This window comes from Hyperolius riggenbachi, chromosome 1, assembly GCF_040937935.1.
Source record: "Hyperolius riggenbachi isolate aHypRig1 chromosome 1, aHypRig1.pri, whole genome shotgun sequence".
In the NCBI taxonomy this organism is placed as follows: domain Eukaryota; kingdom Metazoa; phylum Chordata; class Amphibia; order Anura; family Hyperoliidae; genus Hyperolius; species Hyperolius riggenbachi.
The window spans coordinates 130,413,594-130,430,414 of NC_090646.1; the positions used below are offsets into that span (position 1 = coordinate 130,413,594).

Consider the following 16,821-nt stretch of genomic DNA (forward strand, 5'->3'; position numbering starts at 1 on the left):
GCACGACTCGCTGCATAACATACTAAAGAAGAAACGGCTTACTTGGCCTGTGCAAGGACGCCTATAACTTCTGCATACAAATCTGCAATAATGTGCACATTCCCAGTGTTCGTTCCTGAATACCTAGAAACAAGCACACAATAGGATTACAGGAAATTAATATTGCTATGATGAATTTATACAGTGTTAAAATTTTCTAAAAAAAACTTTACAAAATACCTTAAACAATTGCTATAGCCAACTGTCCCCAAGAGAGGCCTCACCACCCAATGCCCTCCAAGACCAATTTTTTAACCGGCTTTGTTCTTGGAATGTGGGAGAAAACCGGAACCTGCAGATAGTGATTTCGCTAGGATTTGAAACCTGGTTAGAAGTCTCATATCTGCCATACCCTGCTCTACAGACTTACAAAGTTATAGAAGGCAATCTTCAAATAGTGGTGTCTGTGCCTCGCCTCCCAGCAGTCTGAACAGCAAGAGGCTTAACCACTTGAGGACCACGGTGTTAAACCACCAATATATAAATATATCTGTCATGTTACAGTATACTACACGTTTTTAATACATAGTGAATTATCTGCACTATAGTCTGGGATTCTCAGTTTCTCAGCATGTGACCGGCAGCTCCCTCCCCCCTGAGCCTCACAAACAGATAAGCTGAAACTGAGAGCAGAGACCGAGCCTGCAGGAAGCGTGCATAACTTGTATTCACAGGCAGCCCATTCCTCCCTGGGTCGCCAAAGCTTGACAAAGAAAAGAAGAGTATACATATTACAGAGACAGTGCAGCTAGAAAAGGCTGCAGTAATCCAGACCACATTAGAACAGGTATAGGAACTTATAGGATAGAAGAAATAAGGCTGAAAATTTTGTTACAGAGTGTCTTTAAACCCAAGTAGCCGCCCACTGGGCCTCTGTTACTAGTTCAATTGATATTCTTGACCATGACCATTTTTTTAAGAGGTCTCACAGGACACAAAAGGGTAACACGTAGGTACTCTGCTCTGAACCAGTGTATTTAAAACCATGAAAACAGGTATTTTCTGAAAAGATCACGTTCATTTTCAGATTTTTTTTTTTAGTGTGTGTGTGTATAGTGTGTTTCACAAGGAATGAATTCACTTTCACTCTTACAACAAGTAAATAAGATAAGCTAGGCAAAGAAACAAATTTAGCATGGGAAAAGATCAATCATTTCTGCTTCCTGCTGGCCTCCATCATGTGCAATGACTTCTCACACTAGAACGAGGAAATGAGGCAAAAAACGCTATCTATTCTACATAGAGGTGTGTGTATACATATTGTATGTGCCCTGTTTAAAGAGAACCAGCAACAAACAGTCTTCTGAAATGTTCAACAGGCTTACTGCCTACAATAGATTTATACTTACATAGGCCTTAACTGAAGGCCAGTACAGTTGTATGAGTAGTCATGGAGAAAATCCGAAGACATAACAACAGAAGTAGTTTGGGTAATACCTGTGGAACCTGAAGCAAGAACTTATACAAAGGCTGCCATATCTATTAACTTTTAACCACTACCAGTTGCCTGGCAGCCCTGCTGATCTATTTGGCTGCAACACCATAAACAAGCATGCAGCTAATCTCGTCAGATCTGACAGGCAGGGAACACACTAAGCAGAAACACTAGCGTTGCAGAAAGCGCAGCTAAACCGCACATAATGAAAGTCAATGGGCCGCATGTAAATACGCATATAATTGGGTTTTGCAATGTGCGTTTTTAAAAACACTGGTTTTGTTGCCTACTTTTCAAAAATGCACATAATGAAAGTCAATGGTGACACAGAGGTATTGTGTTTTAGTGCGTTTTGCATGTGTTTAAAAAAAAAACAAAAAACACGTTTGTATAAAACACATCAAAAACGCATGCAAAACGCACTAAAACTGCATATGCATTTTGTATATGCGAAAGCATTAAACCGCATGCAAAACGCATGTGCAGGGGAAAAAACCTACAACGCAAATAAAACTCATGGAAAACACACAAGAAATGCACAAACACATATGCATCAAAGCGCTACGTTTTCCACACTGCCAAGTGTGCACCTAGCCTCATGTCATAAACCCCTGATCTGCTGCATGCTTGTTCAGGGTCTATGGCTAAAAGTATTAGAGACAGAGGATCAGCAGGAGAGTGAGACAACTGGTATTGCTTAAAAGGAGCCGCTATATCCATCTCAGTTCAGGAGTCCTTTAGTGAACTGTACAAAGTTTCTTTGCAAGCTTGAGCTTTCAAAATTGTAAGTTTCTTCTTCAAGCATGATACAGAACTGTTGTGATCAGTTCTGTGTTGTGCCTGTAGAAAATACTTACAAGTTTGGGTATCTAACAAGGAAATCGTGCACAGTTAGTCATTAAAGGTATCACCTAAACAACTTCTGAGGGAAAGTACATAATACTCCACTGCGTATGCTGAGAGTGGGCCATTTACTCTTCCCAGACAATAATTTTCAAAAAGTTTTATTCTAATAGCTCAGCTGAAAACCCCCGAGCTCAAGCTTGGATTTTCCCCACAGTTTGGTCTTTACATTAAACTATTCAGCTACAAACCCACAAAGGCTGAATGGTTGCTACAGCGATCGAACGAAATCTGCCGCACAGACAGGAACGACGGGAATCGACGGGAACGATCGATTTCGGACGTAAATCGATTGTTCGGTCAGCTTTTGTGCAGCGATTTCACAGCGGATTCGATCACAGTGATCAAATCGGCGGGAAAATCGGTTAGTGTATGGGCCCCTTAAGGAAGCTTCCAGCTGCTGACCAACAACCTCCTTCCCCAGTAAGCATGAAGCCACACCTCTACTGGAGACTGAAGGCCACATTGGGCTACCTGTCAGCCATAAGGCAGCAAGGCTTCAGCTGATAGAGCAACAACACCTCCTGCATTCCTCCTGTGTATAGAATTACAGGGGGGAGTGTCTCAGACTGACTGGGAGTGAGCTGGCAGTTATAGGTCCATTATCTGGTGCAACACACATTTTTCCATTATGTCATTTTGCCAACAAACATGCTTTTTTTTCCTTTGAAATCTTTAAAATCGGTTTTCTCCCCCAAAAAACCTTTTAAGGTATTTTTGGATTTTTTTTTTTGACTTGTTCCCACAGAATCTGCCACTTGGATGGGTGTGTCGTTCAAAAGTCGGGCGTTCATAAGTTGGGGACAACCTGTACAGTACTGTATACGTGTTTTTAGATCATAAGAGCAGCTTACAACTGCCAAATAAGCATGAGTAGGGTTCATAGGCCTACATGGTTATCAACATATTCTGCAAGACAAAAAGAGAGGTAACAGCTACAGGAACTCTTTTACCCTTTACATACCCTTCTTTGTGTTTAAAGTGCTTAAAAGCCAGGTTTAGAACTTCCTGTATTAGGGGTTCTGGGACGGGGTGAACAGGAATCTGTAAAAAAAATTTAAAAATTAGTTACCGGTAAGAATCTGACAAAAACTACAGCAATTATTATTTATTACGCATAACTTTTTTCTGCAACATTTTATACATACTGAAGTCAGATTATGGTCACTAAAGGCCCTTTCACGCTGTACATGCTTTTATGCACATTTTTAAGCACACGCATTTGGTACACTCAAGCAAAATCGTATCCAATTTGCCATAAGTTGAGCATTGTGTTCACATACATGTGTACATCTTTTAAGGATAACTGAAGTTAGAAGAATATGAAGGCTGCCATATTTATTTCCTTTATAAGGCAGATAGCCGCAATTAGATTTTTTCAGGCTTGTAATTTTTTCCTCACTGCCCTCAGCTGCTTTGATAAGTAACTGAATGAGCGGCCAAACTGCTCTACAGATCATTTCACTGCATGACATCATTTAATGGTTGAGTTCAGAACTTGTTTCTGCCGCTGTCAAACGGTCAGTTCATTTAAAATTGTGATTTTATTCCCTAGAGTGCAATAATACTTGTGCAAGCAAACTCCCAACTGAATTAATGTGGGTCCTATACAGTTGCTACAGTTGCCCCACTTAAAGGAATTATCAGGAAAAAAAAATAAAAAAATAAAGTTTCACTTACCTGGGGCTTCTACCAGCCCCATGCAGCCATCCTGTGCCCTCGTAGTCACTCACTGCTGCTCCGGTGACCCAGTAAAGCGTACAAATGTATGCGTTAATGTTCCTGCACCAGCGGGAATGCGTAAAAATGTACGCAATGCGGCCCCCCGACCCGAGGTCGGCAAAAAACAAACTAGCTGGCGGCGGGGGACCGGAGCAGCAGTGAGTGACTACGAGGGCACAGGATGGCTGCATGGGACTGTTAGAAGCCCCAGGTAAGTAAAACTTATTTTTTTTTTGCCTGATAATTCCTAAGTTTCACTTACCTGGGGCTTCTAACAGTCCCATGCAGCCATCCTGTGCCCTCCTAGTCACTCACTGCTGCTCCAGTCCCCCGCCGCCAGCTAGTTTGGTTTTTGCCGACCTCGGGTCGGGGGGCCGCATTGCGTACATTTTTACGCATTCCCGCTGGTGCAGGAACATTAACGCATACATTTGTACGCTTTACTGTGTCATCGGAGCAGCAGTGAGTGACTACGACGGCACAGGATGGCTGCATGGGGCTGGTAGAAGCCCCAGGCAATGAAATTCATTATTTTTTTTTGCCTGATAATTTCTTTAATCAAGCACATGGCTTCCATTCAGACTACTGGAGGTTAGAAAATTGAGTTATCTCAATGGTTGCTTCTGAGGAATTAGCATCTAATATGCAATCATCTAGTACAATGCAAAAGAACACAATCATACAATAAGGACGGCTTACCTTAAAGAATTTGTTATTGCTCTTTATTCAACACTATCATATAAAAGGTTATATACTCATTTCCCTATTAGCTATAGCTAAAGAGCTTCTAGAACATACAATATATGTAAAGGATTTAGAATGATTTTATTATTACAGTATGTCTGATTTCATGACTTCTAAATGGACTATCAGATCAGATATGTTGAATAATAATAATAAATATCGAAACTGTATGTACCGGTTTGTTCCCTTTTTTTCTGTAAAAAAATTATAATAAAACAAAGAGAGAGAGACAGATTACCTGTTTTAGGACCTCTACTAAAACTAAACAAAAAATAAAGTCTACAGCCAGGTCTCTCCTTTCAAGTAAGTAATCTCGCTCTCGCTGCTGCTCATCCCTGGAAGACACAAGAAAACCAATAATGATGGATATAGATGACTGCAACACACATGACAAAACATTCACCAAGATTTTTGGTGTAGGTTTTCTTACAATTAACTGATAGTTATGGATGTACAATATAAAGCTTTGGCAACGGTCAGAGGTCAGTGGGGACCATCGGTCCTCATGATATCGAGCACCGCTACTGCCATCAAGCTCTTGTCATCAAGATCAAGATTTTTTTATACCATTATATTTGTAATTCAACCATAGAATACTACTTCAATCAAAATAAATCTTCAAAAAACTCCTGGGAATTTATAGTGCAGTGGCTCAGATTTCAAAATCAGGGACATTTTCCAGGACAGATGTTCTAAAACAGAAAGTAAGAAGAAGTGACAGCAATGGATACTCTAGCGCAGTGATGGTTAACCTTGGCACTCCAGCTGTGACAAAACTGCAAATCCCATCATGCCTCTGCCTACCCAAGTTATGCTTAGAGCTGTTAGAGTATTGTAATGCCTCATGGGACTTGTAGTTCCACCACAGCTGGAGTGCCAAGGTTAGCCATCACTGCTCTAGCACATACCAGCAACAACCAGCTGGGTTTATCAAAACAACATCTGGATACAACAAAGCGAACACAACAGTCATTTTACAAAAAAGGGAAAAAAATTACAGAAACCTGGTCCTATTGTCAGATTTCACTGGAATTTGGTTCCAGGGAAGATTTTTCATTTGCAGCTCATCTAAAGTCAAATAAAGAAAATCTGCCAGCAGAGCTAGTACTACGAGTGTCTGAGTAGTATGAAACTGTGCGATCTGTGTCCTTCCCCATCGCTCGCCCTCTCAGACCATGGTTTTGTTACTGTAGTCAAGTGCTCTGAGGCCTCCACTGATTAACACTAGGTTCTTCAAGCGCCCAGGAGCACCACCAAAGGCTCCAACAAAAGAAGCGGTGTGCCAAGGTCCTCACCCTGGTCACAGCAATAAATCCAAAGACGTACTGGCACCATACAGCGTATTTATAGCTCTTTAGGGTTTTATTAATGCAAGCATGCTTGCATTAATAAAACCCTTAAGAGCTATAAAAACGCTGTGTGGTGCCAGTCCTTCTGTGGATTGATTAACTCTAGGTGGCATATACCAACTACATTTAGATTATGGGGAAGCAAGCCCACATGCTTACTATAACAAAATGGTGTTGTACCAGAGGCGCTCAATGTTGATGATACTGGCAGATGCTGTTTACTCCCATCTGTTATTGCCTGATGAAGCGGTTCTGTACCTCGCAAAACACGTTGCACTTTATTTGGAGTATCCAATAAAATAGTTTTGACTGAAAATCCACAGTCTTATGTTCTGCTTGGAAGAGGTAAGTCCACCACTACCTCCTCTATTACCAAGATAGGTTTTTAAGTTCTTTTAGTGTTTTTTATCCTGTTGGCGCCTCTGTTATCCTATTATCTAAAATGGTGTTCAGCCTCATCTACACGCAATTAGCAGCCGGATCGCCTCTTCCGCGTACCCGCTCATGCCTGCCGCGTCCCTGCTCGCCGCGCGTGCGCCGCATTCGATTCCCCGCTCGTCCCCGCCGGCGCCACTTATCTTCCGCTCGATTCTCTGCCATTGTCCCCTCGCGAGGAGCGAGCAGGGAATCAGCGGAAGCAAGATCCGTCCTGTTGGATCTTATCAATCGAGCCGCATCAGCGGCTCGATTTATAAGGAGCATCGCGGCCGCATCTACGTGTGTAGATGCAGCTTTCTAAGCTAAGCTGGTAGAAGGAGAGGTGATTGGGGGAAAGCGGGATATCGGTCAGTGTTGTGTATATTGGGAGTGCACTTCCACTTCTTTTTTGGAGAAAAAATAAAGCAATCTCACTGTTCAGTAGCATGCACTGCAAGGATTAATGGCAAACACAGCTTGCTTACCTTGTGTTTGTACATACAAAACACAGCCATTCAGCAATGTCACCGAGGGAGGAGATATAGATGAAAAATGATTTATGGGCGTTACTAACCCAGGCAAACGCCCATTCCTGCATAAGTTTCACTGAGGTTTACATTCGATGTTTATATGTACTTTATAATGCACTGCAGTATGTACTAGCCCTAAGGGCCGGTTCACAAGGGGAAGTGCTGGTGGCCATACGGGTCGTTTACCTCCAAGAGAATGTGACCTGCATTGAAATGAATGGCAGCGTTCATCTCAATGAGTGTATCGTTTACAATACCTAAGATGCTCCATGTAGCGTCCAAATGTTTTGTGTACACTAAGGGGCTCCAAACGCGACAAGACAAAGGAATGACGGGAACCGGTACCACATACTTTTCTGCTTGGTTGCAGAAAGGTGCTTTGCATCGGCTAAATGCCCTGCCGGAAGTCGCTCATGTGAGCTGGGCCCGACATAGACTTTCAGATGGGAGTGTAAAAGACTGCTGTCAATCATTGCACTTCAGGTGTTAAAAATGGGAAACCGGTTCCTACTCCGGGCAGCTAATGATGCCTGCATAAAGATGGGGATTACAGAGCACTCTGTACTGCCAGGTTTGCTTAGAAGTGTAATGTGATTTCTAAGCTTTGGAAAGTCATAGACTGCAAATCAAAATGGAAAGATAATGATTAGCAACCTTAAATTACAAAATGACAGCACTGACACGAAGGCATTGTTCTGCTTACCCTTTTGATTTTGTGCTAGAACGAGGCCTGTATTCATACAATTCATCTTCTGTTCCATTCTGTCGCTTATACCAGTCAAACAAGGTGCGGAGTAAGGAGGGGAGACAGTGCTCTGCTACAGAGCTCATACAGCTTATCACCTGCAAACACAGAGAGGACACGCATAGAGAACAGAATAGCCACAGCAATATGCATCTATGAACAATCTATGCATGGAAGACCATACTGATTACAGACAGGTTTGTTAGCTGAATGTCACATAATACAAAGATCAACTTGTTGCTATGAGAATATCAGTACAGGTAAGCAAACCTTGTCCTACAACACTGCCCATGGTTTATCAAGTGATAACAGATTATCACTAAATATACACACTAATCTTTATCTTTCACTTGACAGGTCATATTCCCCTAACACCGCATCTTATCTGTGTAGATGCAAAGAAAAAAAAATTATTATATATATATATATATATTTATATATTTTTTTTTTATTTATTTTAGACACACACCATGCAACTTACTAACCCTTGCAAGTCAAACTCCACATTACCCTCACTGACAGGACACCATGCAGAAGTGTAACAGATGCTTCTGAAAGCATTTGGAAGCGTGGAGACAGGTGGCTCCACTCACTTTTCCTGAAAAAGGTTTTGCCACTCTATACCCCCCAGTGGCCAGTAGTGATGCCAAACTGTGTGCTGCCATGCCAACAGGAAGTTGCACTTGAGTTCCAGGTGGTCTATGCATGGGAGAAGGGGTGTTTTGGAGTATAAAGAAAGTGCGGAAGGGTTGCATTTATAATGAGACTGGGAAAATGGTGTGCAAGGCTGAGGAAAGAATGCACTTGCAGAAAGATCAGGAAAGGGTTGAATTTACAAAGGTTGGGGAGGAGGTGCACTTAAAAGAGACTGGAGAGAGGGTGCACTACCAAAGAGACTGGGAAAGGCGTGCACTTAAAAAAGGCTGGGGAAGGAGTGCACTTGCAAAAAGACCAGTGAAGGGTGCAATTTCAAAGAGACTGGGGAAGGGGTGCATTTACAAAAACCTGGGGTAGGGGTGCACTTACACTGATTTCCCCTTTCAATCATGCTGCTAGTGTGACAGGCTATGCAACTTGCAATAAATATGCTGAAAGTACTTGACTGTCTGGGTCCTATAGTTCCATTTCCTACTTCGATGACTGTATAATTTTGTTGAACAGAGCAGGTCTGCAGACACTGTCCAAACTCCGTCCATATATCCCAGTAATGTCAGTAATGAGCTGGGTGGAGGTACCAAGATACATACACATCTTGAATATTTATTACTTGTGTGTTGTCCCTTTTTCCTCCCTCTACAGCAACAGAACCCATCACTAGCCTAGTGGAAGAAGTACAATGACACATTTATTCCACATTGCTGTGGAGGAATCCTACATATTTGCAGGGATTCTGCCTCTGTGTATATTGCTGGAGTTTTCAATCCAATCTCTACAGCTGAGAGTAAAGAAAGGTAGCTTCCATAATTAAACATGTAGAGCTACTGAGCAATGTCACTAGAATAATCACCGGTATTTGTTTCATACAGTCTAAATACTTGAACTACCGGTATACAGAGACGACTTAAAATATTTTTTTATATTGGGAAAGTAGAGAGAACAGATCACAAAACAACTAAGGAGAGACCCACAATCCATGTCAGCCATTTATAATCAGCAGCTAGGGCCAAAGAAGCATAACACCCATTGCTGAATCATACATTCCAGGCTCCCTTCTCCTACAAATGGTTAATATTTTCCCATCACCCATCTACAAGAGAAGGAGTCTAGTTAATATCTTTATTACTAGAAGATCAAGGCATTCATTTCAATTAGTGTCTTCTTGGCACTGCAAATGTAAAATGTTTAGGGAATACAGTTCATAAAACGAGCCCGGTGAGAGTGGCCAGTCTAATGACGGTCCTCCTCATTATTGCTTGCTCAGCTTGGCACCCTCTCCGCTCACAAAGCCAGACAAAAACCAGCCAGCAGCTCTGGATGGGGCGGTTAATTAATAAAATGCAAGGCTCTTTGTTCGAGAGGTAAAAGCAATGAAATTCCTGAACTAACAGTTATTGGCACCTGCAGATTGTGCTGATGGACACGGGGCACGCGTCTGCAGCATTCACACGTAAGCACTAAAACATCGCCCTATTTGTAAACAGACAGCTGTACGCCTTGTTATGTAACAGCAGGAGTCCACACCTCCTCTGGACCTCTGCTCTACACCAAAACTTTTCTGCACTACCCAATGGCAAATCTAATTTATATTTTGATTTCTAAAGGTGCCAATATGCAAAGAAGACACTGAATAATAAAAACCACAAGTGCATATACCACTCACTGGTCTGTTTACTACAATGAAGGTTCTGACTGGAACATTATTTTTTCCCAGTCCTGACATGGTACCAGCATCTTCCTTGGTGAGGTGTAGTGACAGGTCAGATGAGCACAATGGCAGGAAACCGGTGGACCAGTAAGGGTCTCAAGTCAGCATTATGGCTTGTGAGGAGAATCTGCCTGTGATGTGGCATATGAGGAAGTAGAGAAGCCAATGCCGTGTGAGACAGCAGTGTTGTGTGAGGCAGAAGGTAGCCAATGTGATTACGGTTGTGTAAAGAAGGCGCTGGTAATGTGGGCAGCACTGTGTGAAAAAAGGGGTAATCTATGTTTACAATGCTATATGAGGCAGACATAAGCAATATTGCCTTCCTAAACTATTGTTCACCATTCAATAGCTTCCTTCCATTATTAATGCCTCCCATTAACACCTTTTACAATACCTCAAATTATAGTGTTCCCCCAGATGTAGTGGTACCTCCAATTATAGTTCCTCTTAATATAGACCTTCTGATCTGATTGTAATGGCACACTGGAGGACACAAGAGTAAAATTATAGCTAGTTGTCCAGGTCGGGTGCACAGAGACTCCTCTTATCTCATGGGTCCCCCCTCGATGTTTAGGTGTCACATGACACAACTATTAGGTTGTGTGTTCACTAGTTGTAGAGGAGCCTCCTGGCAACCATCCAACATAGTTGGAAAAGGGGGGGGGGGGGGACTAGGGGAGGATGCCAGACTGTGCAAGATTCCAATGCACTTTGTGCCAGGGTGCAAGTAGGAAAAGGGTGCAGCATCCTATTATCTAACTATTGTAAAGTGGAGGAGCTCTGTTGGAAAGTCATCATAGGCTGGCCACTAATGTTACTGGGGACTTTCATGGACTGCAGAATGCCAAGTACTGTTAGAAAATCCTAACAGCAGTAATCACACCCATAAACATTAGAACCACTAATGGACAGAGGAAAAGACCAATCAATTATTTGGCATTCCAATGTTTACACATATTACCTGATCAAACTGAAGATCTTCACCTCTCTGCAGAGATCGTGACAGGAGCTTCTCCTGCAAAAAGAAACAATGCATTTTTGACAGCTTTATTGGCCAAGGAGAATCACAAAAACAAATACATTTTAAATACATAAAGTCACAGTACAATACAGGTCTGCACAGTTTCGAGAACAGATCATTTAGACACCAGGCATAATAAAGTGTAAAATCAAATGGACAAAATCCAACTTTCCTCACACTTACGGTACCATTTGTAAGTGTGAGGAAAGTTGGATTTTGTTGATTTGATTTTACATTATTATGCCTGGTGTCTAAATTATCTGTTCTCGAAACCGTGCAGACCTGTTTTGTCAGACACTACACTGTCCACTCCAGCTGGCTGCATGTAGTCTGTGGCCGCCAACTGGAGTGGACAGTGTAGTGTCCGCTCTGATGGTCTGCTGTGGGCTGGCTGTAGCCTGGGGCAAATGCATTACCCCCATAGGCTATATCGGGGATTACATCCAACTGCCCGGGATTATTGCGGACTGCACAGAAGTGCTGCCCGCTTACTGCAACAGATCTCTAGGATCCGTTGAAGAATGACAAGCGTGAATGGCTCTTATTTATAAAACAGGAGCCGTTCACTGTCAGTTTAGCAAGTTTAGTTTAGTTTGGGAACTCATCCTTAGAGAGTAACACGTATATTCCAACAATAATGCTGCGATTGGTGCATGCGGATATTTCGTCACAGGTGTCATATTGTGCAGAGTAAGCGCTGAGCAAGGTTGAGCACAGGTGCCTAAAGATTTTCATTTTTTTTTCTTCAGCACTCAAAATACGAACACTCATGGTACCAGTTATGGTGGCGGAGTAGTCTTTACAACTTTGCAATCACTTTCCACATTGCTAGTATATCTTACAATTGATGCACTGACAAAATTATTTTAAAAATGCATACTTACCTGGCCAAATAGATTTTACTATTAGTAATATTTTTTACTATTTCTCTTCTGCATTGCTTTGGAAGTGACTGTGCATCTATGAAGAAGTGTCCTACCCCACAACCACTTCCCCTCCAATGACTCCAACAGCCCTCCTCACACTCTGATGCACTCATACACTTTCTCACCTCTTCACTGAGATGTGGGTAAAAGTTACTCTGCACCTTTTCTACATGTATGCCTTGACCCCCTCCTCCCTCACCCCCCCCCCCCCCCCCCCTACAGAGATTTTCCAACATGTCTGATTACAATTTTAATTGATGAACTGATAAATGGTCCATAAATCGTTATGATAGTATGGGGGCATTAGATTTCCACCATGTGGGATCTAATCCAATGTAAAAATGTGTATGCCTAGTTTAGTGCATACATTTGGATTGGAGGGCTTTGAGGCCTCATTACCTATATACATTTGAACTTCAATTGTTTCTACTATCCAACCAGAACAGGGTTTACCAGACTAGCCCTCAGGGGTCTCTGGCAGGCCATATTTCACTGACCTCCTCATAGAATCACTTGTGAGATGGTCAGAAAGCCTCTCAAACTATGAAAAGTGTTTGGACATCTAGAAAACCTGGCGTGTTTGCGGTCCTTGAGGACAATTTTCAGAAGCAGTGACATTGATGACCTGCTTACCACTTCTTGTCAAGATGCCAAGTAAAACACTTCATGCTGCTCCAGTCACACAACAAACACACACTGTTTCCTGCATGCACCAGTCTCCCCGCGTAATGTTAATCTACAGGCAGAGCGCCTGACAGACGCTTTGTGACCACATTTCCATCCCCTAGTCCTGAGTGACTGCGATAACCGTATCCTCTGAGCACCACACATACTGCTCTCTCCAAACAACATGGAAGAAAGTGCAGAGTCATGGAGCGTAGAAATGCCACTTCCAGATACTAGAGAGAATACACACACCACAGAGCTGATACAAGGCGCCAAAATACTGCACAAGCCACCTGAGAAACTGCAAGCAAGTAATCCCTGCAGCTATTGATAATGTTATATAATGGATCATCAATCCACAGAAGAGAAGAAAGCATCTTGCAAAGAAAAATGTAATAGCCTATAAATTAAATCATGACGACCCCATAAGCATTTATTGAATGTTCTTTGTATTACTTCCGATATAGCTTTTACAGCAATTCCAATACATTGTTCTTCCGATGGGATCAGTTTTATAGAAAGTAACACAGTAACCGTTTGCAGGACGAGTAAGGTCAATCCACAGCGCCAGAACAAAACAAACATATAAGAAAGTTCAATTGCATCTATGCTCCCCAGAGTGACTGCGGCAGGTCACGGCTGCCTCACTTACACCAGTCAAAGGATCTAACAAGATGCTCCTAGGTTATCCAGTTATTTTAAATACTTATTTTAAATTTCTTATTAAATTTTCTCAAATTAGATTTTCGTGAAGGTACTATATATTTTACTTGGATATTATTACAACATTATTATAGTAAGAATTAAAGGATACCTGAAGTCAGTGGGATATGGAGGCTGCCATATTTATTTCATTTCTTTTTAAACAATACCAGTTGCCTGGCAGCCCTGCTAATCTTTCAGGCATCAGTGACTAAGTCACACACCGGAAACAAGCATCCGGCAAATGGAGTCACACTTTAGTCAGAAACATCTGATCTGCATGCTTGTTCAGGATCTATGGCTAAAGCATTAGAGGCAGAGGATAGGAAGCACAGTGAGGTAAGATGACAAATAAATATGGCACCCTCCTTATTCCTCTCACTTCAGGTGTCCTTCCCTCTCAGGTGCTTGTGCTAGGGAATTCTAGACATTCTGTTTTACTGGCAGGAGCTCCCATTAGGTGTGTGTGTGTGTGTGTGTGTGTGTGTGTGTGCGTGCGTGCGTGCGTGCGTGCGTGCGTGCGTGCGTGTAGAGATCATTAGAGTGGCCACTCAACGTACTTTTAAAAATGTTTGTCTTAAATGTTGATTAATATAAATAAAGAATGATATTTTATGGAATAGCAAGTGTTTTGTTATGGTTATTGGAACGAAGACTCTCTATTTTTGTACCCTTCATGATTGCACCCATAGGTAAGTAAGAACGTTTCACCAACCACCCAATGGCACACACCATTATTAACCTCCCTTATGGGGAGGTTTATTTTTCTTAAAAAATATTCTGGTGGTCAGGTCACTTTAATCCTTGAACACACTAAGGCATTGCTGCCGCAGGGCAGGGATTAGTACTCGACCCCTTGGGTCACAATGCCGACACTGTACAGATATGTCACTAGTCTCCAGGATAGCAAGGAGTCTGTCGCTATGGAGGGACAACAAGCGGTAAACAACTGAGCGGTTTACCACAGGGAGAACAATGCGCAACAATAAAGACCACCTCCGCCAAGTATCTGTAGTGTCAGTTAGCCAGAAAACTTTAGTACCACTTTAAAGTAAAGAGTAAAGTTATAATATAAAATTGTAATAGCCTCAAACTGCCCCACAATCCTGCATTGAAAAGATCAGTGACTCTCTCTGGATGCATATTGATTATTTGTGTTTCTATTTAACCATAGCCTACAATAGTTGCCATGTCTTTCCACGCAATAATATCTAGGGATGCCCTCACAAGTAAATTCGAGTGCCTAAGCACTCGAATTCGTGATTTAAATGAGCATTAATTACGGGAAGTCTGCGGCAGGGACATAAGGGGTTAGCCATAAATCTGCGTCCTCCCTGCACTCCAAATAGCTTGCACGCGTCCTATTGGACGCGTTGCAAGCTTCGCCAACCCGCACTTCCTCCTTCTCGCTTGGAGGAAGTGTGGGTTGGCGAAGCTTGCAACGCGTCTAATAGGACCCGTGCAAGCTATTTGGAGTACAGGAAGGACGCGGATTTATGGGTAAATAACCCCTTATTTCCCCGCCGCACAATTGCAGTAATTAATGCTCCTTTAAGTCACGAATTCGAGTGCTTAGGCACTCTAATTTACTCGTGAGAGCATCCCTATCTCACACACACACACGCCACTGCCCATGGCTGCTGTGTTGGCATTGGTTCCATACCAGCAAACTGACTCAAATATACGTGATTGACGGGGAACAAAATCAGTATGTAAAATGTCTTATCGCTCCAGTTATATTTATAAATGAAAGTATAAATGTTTCTACAGGCTATGGGATAGCCCATCACTTACTGTAAGTGACAGTCACAATGTGTAGGAGGCTGCAGAGAGCTGCAATCCCCCATAGCTCTGAAGAAAGAATATATGCAGGTGTTGAGAGACGATGGAGATTAGAAAGGATATGCCATATCTGTATCAAAGTGATAAGTGAATACAGCCTTCCAGAGTCTTCAGTGAGAGGCGGCTAGGTACGGTAAATGTCAAATAGAAAATTAAACTTTAATGTCACAATGCTGGGAGCTACAAAGAAATGATAATACTGTTCAAATAAAGAATGCAAGATTTACCAACTCACAGGGAAGGGGTCGTGTGTAAGCTTCATTATGCCCCATTGTCTGCAAGCACAAAGACCTACCTGCACAAAGCTGCATTACGCCCCACTGTCTGCAAGCACTAAGGACTACCTGCGCAAAGCTGCATTACACCCCACTGTCTGCAAGCACTAAGGACTGCCTGCACAAAGCTGCATTACACCCCACTGTCTGCAAGCACTAAGGACTACCTGCACAAAGCTGCATTACGCCCCACTGTCTGCGAGCACTACGGACTGCCGGCACAAAGCTGCATTACGCCCCACTGTCTGCGAGCACTAAGGACTACCTGCACAAAGCTACATTACACCCCACTGTCTGCAAGCACTAAGGACTGCCTGCACAAAGCTGCATTACACCCCACTGTCTGCAAGCACTAAGGACTACCTGCACAAAGCTGCATTACGCCCCACTGTCTGCGAGCACTACGGACTGCCTGCACAAAGCTGCATTACACCCCACTGTCTGCAAGCACTAAGGACTGCCTGCACAAAGCTGCACTACACCCCACTGTCTGCAAGCACTAAGGACTGCCTGCACAAAGCTGCACTACACCCCACTGTCTGCAAGCACTAAGGACTGCCTGCACAAAAATGCATTACACCCCACTGTCTGCAAGCACTAAGGACTGCCTGCACAAAGCTGCATTACACCCCACTGTCTGCAAGCACTAAGGACTGCCTGCACAAAGCTGCATTACACCTAACTGTCTGCAAGCACTAAGGACTACCTGCACAAAGCTGCATTACACCCCACTGTCTGCAAGCACAAAGACCTACCTGCACAAAGCTGCATTACACCTAACTGTCTGCAAGCACTAAGGACTACCTGCACAAAGCTGCATTACACCCCACTGTCTGCAAGCACTAAGGGCTGCCTGCACAAAGCTGCACTACACCCCACTGTCTGCAAGCACTAAGGACTGCTTGCACAAAGCTGCACTACACCCCACTATCTGCAAGCACTAGGAATTGTCTGTACAAAGCAGCATTACACCCCACTGTCTGCAAGCACTAGGCATTGTCTGTACAAAGCAGCATTACACCCCACTGTCTGCAAGCACTAAGGACTGCTTGCACAAAGCTGCATTACACCCACTGTCTGCAAGCACTAAGGACTGCCTGCACAAAGCTGCATTACACCCCACTGTCTGCAAGCACTAAG

The 16,821-nt window shown here is 42.9% G+C and overlaps 1 protein-coding gene across 9 annotated transcripts in view; it reads right to left on the reverse strand.

Moving 5' to 3' along the window:
- Positions 1–16,821, reverse strand: part of FRYL (FRY like transcription coactivator) — a 456,322-nt gene that overhangs the window by 171,530 nt on the left and 267,971 nt on the right. For all 9 annotated transcript variants that reach the window (XM_068278548.1, XM_068278549.1, XM_068278550.1 and 6 more), the window contains 5 exons: positions 11,211–11,264; positions 7,843–7,982; positions 5,082–5,178; positions 3,342–3,421; positions 43–123 (listed from right to left, as the gene is read on the reverse strand). In XM_068278548.1, coding sequence (XP_068134649.1) covers positions 43–123; positions 3,342–3,421; positions 5,082–5,178; positions 7,843–7,982; positions 11,211–11,264 — 452 coding nt within the window. The remainder of the gene's footprint in view (positions 1–42; positions 124–3,341; positions 3,422–5,081; positions 5,179–7,842; positions 7,983–11,210; positions 11,265–16,821) is intronic.